Source organism: Cricetulus griseus, chromosome 2, assembly GCF_003668045.3.
Source record: "Cricetulus griseus strain 17A/GY chromosome 2, alternate assembly CriGri-PICRH-1.0, whole genome shotgun sequence".
In the NCBI taxonomy this organism is placed as follows: Eukaryota; Metazoa; Chordata; class Mammalia; order Rodentia; family Cricetidae; genus Cricetulus; species Cricetulus griseus.
In genome coordinates, this window is record NC_048595.1 from 59,224,404 (window position 1) to 59,231,570 (window position 7,167).

The 7,167-nt window shown below is 40.7% G+C and overlaps 1 protein-coding gene across 1 annotated transcript; it reads left to right on the plus strand.

The window, feature by feature from the left end:
* The first annotated feature begins 492 nt into the window (after nucleotides 1–492).
* On the plus strand, nucleotides 493–1,071 carry Ifne (interferon epsilon). The gene has a single exon (XM_027400349.2). The coding sequence runs from the start codon at nucleotides 493–495 to the stop codon at nucleotides 1,069–1,071; it is 579 nt and encodes a 192-aa protein (XP_027256150.1).
* The last annotated feature ends 6,096 nt before the right edge of the window (nucleotides 1,072–7,167 follow it).

The window sequence follows — 7,167 nt, forward strand, 5'->3', positions numbered from 1 at the left end:
CTGGATTTTAGTGTTTGCTTCCAAAAGAGTGTTGTCTAGGTACTGCTAAGGGTTTGATAACTAATACTCCGTGAAATAATACTGCTTTAAATAAAAAGCTTACTCTCAATAAAAGAACATTACTAAGCCTGACTAAACATTTAGAAAGTGCATTGTGTTAAGTGAAACCTTGTGTGTAATAAATAATGAGGGTAGTAGAAGATCAGATTGAACAACTCTAATTGTCTCAAGAAAAGTGTACAGTGAGGCCAGCTCTTTCATTACTTCCTCAAAGAGCCAACACAATGGGGAAAGTAAAGGAAATGTTCTATAAAAACCTTGAAGTGGGAACCAGAAAACCTAAGACATATACTTGGGGAAATGAGAAACAAGGAAACAGAGGCAATGGAAAGAATGCCCTCCATCATAATCTGCACTACACGAAAGCTAAACATTTCCTAGAACTGGGGTTTTACAAGGTAAGCACAGACATCGGGGTTTTTGTCCTGCACCATGATTCACAAACAGCTCCCTGAAATGGTGTTGCTGCTGTTGGCTTCTTCCACTGTCTTCTCCCTAGAACCGAAATCGATTCTCTTCCAATCAAGAATGAAGAGAGAAAGCTTGCACCTACTGAAAACTTTGCCAATCTCGTCGGTCTACCAGTGTCTGGCTCACAGGAAAAATTTCCAGCTTCCTTGGCAGTCTGTGAGTCGTCACCAGTACCAAAAGGGACATGTACTGGCTGTTCTGCACGAGCTCCTTCAGCAGATCTTCAGCCTCTTCCAGGCACATGTTTCTCGGGGCATTTGGGAGGAAAACCATATAGAGAGAGTCTTAGGTGCACTTCACCAACAGCTGGAATACGTGGAGTTGCTAGCTGGACTAAAAGCAGAGTCGAAGAGTGGCGGCCTGAGTGCGCAGAGCCTTAGGCTACAGATTAAATCATACTTCAGGAGGATCCACGACTACTTGGAAAATCAGAGGTACAGCAGCTGTGCCTGGATCGTTGTCCAGGTAGAAATCAACCGCTGTATGTTCTTTGTGTTCAGGCTAACCGCATGGCTGAACAAACAAGAAACAGACCCTTGAACACTGTGAAGCAAGAGCCAACCGTGCATTTTAAAAGCCTAGGTTGGTGGCAGAGTGAGAGGAGAAACATGAAGATTACTGTTTCTTTTTGGTGTAAAATGGCTGCATTGTTTTGCTGTTGCATGTCTCACACTGTGAATTGAGGTTGCACGAGTTGGTCACAGCTATTTTTATTTTGCCATGCTTTCTGCGAATTTTAAATTATTTGAGAATTAAAATTAATTCATTAAAATTTTTTGATGATTGGTTCTTCAAATGGTGAAATTTTCATAGAATTTTGCTGTTCGATATGATGAACTATGCCTTTAATGTAATGGAAATTCCATAACATATAACATTCATTCCAATGAATTCCTTGTTTACCAGAAATTGTTAAAGAGTTAGAACTAGCATTAAATACTGAATATTTCTATTACAAGAGACTAATAGAAATATGACCAAAAGACATAAACCATTTGCATAGGAATGAAACAGATTTAATCTCATTCATAATTATAATAATTCAGATTACAACTAAATAACATGCTGTTTTAACCTATTAGGTAACACCTCAAGGTTTAATTAAGACAAATACACAGACTCACAGACTGCTGAGGAAGCAGGAAATTGTTCCTGTGTACTGGACACTGCTGGGTGGATTGGTAAATGCTCTTACAATTTGCCAGATCAGCAGAAGTTGGTACATGCCATGTTCACATAAGGGACCATGATTCTGCTGAAGAGAATGAGGACAAGCTTCCCCTACAAAAATACACAAAGCAAAAATATAGGAAAATGTGTATAAGTGGTATATTTGGGCAAAACCATGAAATGACTTTATTATTTGTACTTATTGTCTGTGAAGAACTTCAGAACACATGAACAATAAATTATAGCAATACATTTTTGCACTGTTGGGGAAGGGAAGGCAGATTTGGGGAGGCAGTCTGGGAAAGGAGAGTTTTTACTCCTGTTTCTAAGTGGTAACTTTGAGTCATGTGCTTATTACAAACTAAGTTAAATGTATCTGGCTAGTTAGAATGATCAGAAATATCAGTGAAAGAGCCTTACTGCCTTATGAAGGTGCTGGTTGAAGGCCAGGGAAACAGGACTGAAGCAGCCTTCTTTTGCCTGCCAGTGGCTGGGAGGTAGAGGGCTAGAAGGAAGCTGACCATGCCACATGGAGGGGTTTTGCTGCAGGAAGGGTCTGGTGGTAACAAGATTGCACCTTTCTTAGGCAAGCCTTTGAAGAAGTCATCACAAAGCAATGTGGAGCATGGCGTCTGAAGTCCACTGAGACTTGGTGTCTTTGCTACATTATCCAGATACAAACAGCAAGACAAAGGACACAAGCACCATAGCTACTTGTATTTCACAGTCATCACACAATCTGCCATGGAAGGTACTACTGAATGTAGAGGCTTGCTGGAGAGCCAGATAATCCCAGTTTAGTTTAATCACTGCAAGCAACTGTTGGTGGATGCTTCTAGAATGGGCTTCTGAATGTGAAGCGGTCTCCACAGTAAAGGCATCTCTCCAGGAACTGAAAGCACAGGAGCAGCTGGAAGGGGAAAGTCCTTGCTGACTTCACCGTGAGGCCCATGACAGGGTCTGTTTACCTTTAAGTTCATGCAGAGGTAGTAGAGTCAGGGAAGAAGTATTTACCACCCTTGACTGAACACAGGTCGCTTTGCTTCTCATGATCTGGAAAACTTTTTGTTACTGTTTTTCTCCTTAAACCAGGAAGTTTTCAGAACCAAATCTGTCATCTAACAATCATTCAACTCTTCAAGGTACTTTCTGCTGTTACCTATTTTTCTCAGGTGAAAACAGGCTTCAAAGATGAAGTAACATGCGTAAAGTAGCAGGGTAAGCCCCAGAGCTAGCAGAAGCCACAGCAGAAACTCCATCCCAGGGTACCCTGACTTGTGGCTCAGATGCTGCACTGCTGCAATATTGCTGCAAAATGACCACTTGGAATAATAATTATCTCCTAGCTTGTGTTATGCCCTCTGAATCCTGAATTAAAGAAAAGACATCCCCTTCCTCAAAACTGAGACATTGGATGCTTTGTGAAAGGTGAGATGTGGAAACAACCATAGCTGTTACCATACCAGAGTGTAGAGTAAGCCAGGTTGCGGTGGAGCACACACCTTTAATCTCAGCACTTGGGAGGCAGAGACAAATGAGGCCAACTTGGTCTCTACATCATACACAGTCTGTTTCACAATGATGGACGTGGCCTTGTGCACTGTGTAAATAGGACGAGTGAGTTCCAGATGGCCAGGGCTACATAGAAAAACCATCTAAGGGTTTGGGGGTGGGAGGAGAGTAAAACCATCTCTGGTTTTGAATAGCATACAGTAAGAGAAAGGGAAAAGGAAATGGAGGGTGGGAATTGCCCACCTCTTGGTAAAATTTTGGAGGTGAGTGATGACTTGGCCCTGGATACGAAAGGCGTGGCCTGAAATTCTACCTCTACTAAATAAAGGATGTTATCTGAATTTCTCTAGGCAACTGCTCTGTTAGACACCATTTGGGCCATGAGTGAGCTGGGTGGGTCGATCAAATGACTGAATCTTTCTCATTTAAAACAAACAAACATAGGCTATGTTGCAACTAATGGGGAAGCAACAAAGTATAACTTCCACCAAGTACAAGGAAAAGTATGTAGCTGTGTCCAAAGGTCTGATATATATATATATATATATATATATATATATATATATATTTCTATATATATATGTACTTCTTGTTACTGTGTTACATATATATGTTACTTGTATATATATATATATATATGTTACTTGTGTTTTATATATATATATACATACATATATATATATATATATATATATATATATATATATATATTTCTACCTGCCCCTCATGGTGCCCCTGCATCACTCTTCTCATTACCTTATGTAACAAGAAGCCATTTAAGGGAGGATGGGCTTACTTGGCTCTCAGTTCAAGGAGTCACAGCCCAGCATAGTGGATAAGGTATGGCAGCAGGAATGTGAGGCATCTGGCCATAGAGTCTACAGTCAAGAATCAGAGAACGGGCAGAAATGGGGTCAAGCTAGCGAACTTCAGGTTCCAATCACAGTGACTCAAGCTGTCGAGGAAATTCCTTGTCCTAGTTTCTCCAGCTTTCCCGAACAGCTCCACCAGCTGGGGACCAAGTAGCCAACACCTGCACCTGTGGAGAAACACAATAGTGTGCACACATTGACCTGCAGGGCGGCCCTCAAGTGTTTTCTAGGAATCCCTTCAAGTGCAGAGTCCAGATTCTCTACATCATACACAGTCTGTTTCACAATGGTGGACGTGGCCTTGCACACTGTGTAAATAGGACGGTGATGACAGGGACAGGGACAGGAAAGAGATATTGATTTCATGGCCCACTGCTGGATGCTGAGATAGGTAGGGTACATTCATGGATTTGTAGTGTTTTCATGAGTCGGGCAGTGATCCTGCCCTCACCATGTTTGCTTCTCTTTCATTTTTGATGCTGCTGTCTGGGACACTCCTTTTCATCTGTGACAATCTTTCTGTGAGTTTTCAGTGCTATCTATGGTTGAACCTAGATGCTCACTCAAGAACACTGTGTGCCTCACCCTTTTTCCTTTCCTTTTTGGGGACATAGTTTGAGATAACATCCCCCTATACTTAACTCACTCTGCAATCCAGATAAGGCTTTGAACTTGAGTTTCAGAACTGTTGAATTGTAGCTTGTGGCACCAAACCATTTAACTAATACACCCATCTGAATAAGGAATGGCTACAATATGCCTTTTATGTATTTTTATTAGTTCATGTACCCTTTGTTCCTTTCATTAAATACTTTGTTATTTTAAAACAACTGTATTAGCATATGATCATTGTAAAGACAAAATGGAAAACACTTATTAATGAGCATCAAGGACAGAAATTCTTTTTTAAACTTAATTAAAATATAATTATATCATTTACCCCTTCTCCTTGCTCCTACCCTTCTCATGCTTGGCACCTTTTCCATTCATAGCCTCCTCTTCTCCAGCCATTGTTGTTAGACACACACACACACACACACACACACACACGTATGTGATTACATATATGTATGTAATAAACCACTTAATATTGAGGAGCCAGTTAAGGGGCTCATTCCCAGGGAAGACTAATTCTCCCTAGCAGTTGTTAATTGCTTTATAAGGCTTCTTCTAAAGGTAAGACCCCATGAGATTGCCCCCATCTAGGTTGCCATGGCAACTAGTATTGTCATTGTTCAGGTCTGGTTTAGGCATCCATGTTGTTGAGATTTCCTGGTGTAGCCTCACTGTTGTATGTGGAAGGCAAAATCTCACAGCAGACTTATTGGTCCTCTGACTCTTAGACTCTTTCTGCCCGATCTTCTGCAATGTTCCCTGAGGCTTTGGTGGGGAGTTTGTGTGATAGCTTTATCAACTTATTTTTTATTTTTTATTTTTTATTTTTTTGCATTTTGACTAATTGTGGCTTTCTGTGATGGTCTCCTCCTGCTGTAAAAATGCAACTTCTTTGATAGTGTTGGTGTGTGTGTGAGAGAACTTCTTTGATGGGGGAATCTACCTTTGCCTGTCATTAAGTATTAGAATGTAGTAAGGAATATACTAGTTTAAGGAAGGTGGTAGTTTCTCCTCGGCTGGACAGTTGGCTCAGCTCTAAAAGACTCACAACCAAAGAGACAAGGACAGAAATTCTTAATGCTTAGCACAAAGGTATCCATGAACTTTTTTGTCACAGGAGTTTAAGGAACAGTTCAACTTTGCCAGTTGGTGCTTAGCATTTCCTGCCTAGCTCGGATGAGCTCTTATGTCAGGGCCCATATATTGGAACTCTATTCTATCCTGCCAGTAGTTCAGAGAGTTCAAGTCACTCCTATTGTCTTTAAGATATTAGCTTAACTGCTGCAGGATGTCCTGGCTCCTATCTAAATAACAATAGACTTGGACCCAGGTGAGTTTACACTCATCCTAAAGGCTAGGTGAAACGTGCTGCTATGGAGTGCCTGATGGCCAAGTAGTATGAGCAACTGTAGAGTGTCTTTAGGATTAAGGAAAGTAATTGCTATCTGCCCTTTATACATGATAATAGAAGTCTTTTGTCATCGTCCACAACTTTGGTTGGTTACTTAAGATTGATGCGTGAATAAACTGGGCGTATTCAGTACTAACTGATTCTGCACTCCTGATATGGTCCTATGTCTCTGTCTTTCCTTTAACTCTTATAGCTAGCCTTCCCTCATCCACACTCCCCCACTCAGGAATGGACCTGGAGCTGGTCCCAATTGCAGCCCCGAAGACATCAGTCAGAGACATACGGCCACAAAACATGGGGCTAATACAGATGGTCCACGGCACTTTTACAACTTCATTTTACCCCACATCTCATATCCCCTGGGAGTAAAATGAATTTTGTTTTCTATGTCGCTGAGTGTCACTGTGCAGAACTTCACATTGCTATTTAGATCACAAATGTCTTCACCAAATTACAGTCCTCATTGAAGCTATTCTTGAATTCTGTGGAGAAATAACACTTGTGTTAACATGCCTCTCCATTAGAGATGCATGACCACACTTTTCCAGCTGCAGTGACTTTGTTTGGTTCCATTTTAAATTTCAACATTCTCCTGGAGTCTGTCTTACACTAATTTCAAAAGTCAAGTTGTATGACTTTCTAATATTTTACTGCCAAAAAACATACTTAAGTGACATGCTCTTTTATAATATAATTCTCATTTTAACTATTCAAGGGTCTTCATTAAAGAATATATTTTAATATTTTAATTTTAAAACAATGAAGTAGAAGCCTGGGTATCAGTGGTTTTGTGGGGTTTTTTAAAACTTGTTTGATTTTTTCCAGGTAATTCTAAAGTGATGCCAACAGAGAAACCACAGCTATAAGAGAACACATAAACAATGGGAATATGGGCTGGAGAGCTTGATTATTCAGTAGTTAGAACACTTGCTGCTTGTGCAAAGGACCTGAAGTCAGTCCCCAGCACTCATATGGCAACTAACAACCCTTTATAACTCCAGTTCCATGAATCTGATGCCCTCTTCTGGCCTCCAGAGGCATCAAGAACATGATGCA

Bases quoted from the DNA above. Each gene is read 5' to 3' on its own strand.
- Ifne (XM_027400349.2), top strand. From the start codon at position 493: ATGATTCACAAACAGCTCCCTGAAATGGTGTTGCTGCTGTTGGCTTCT.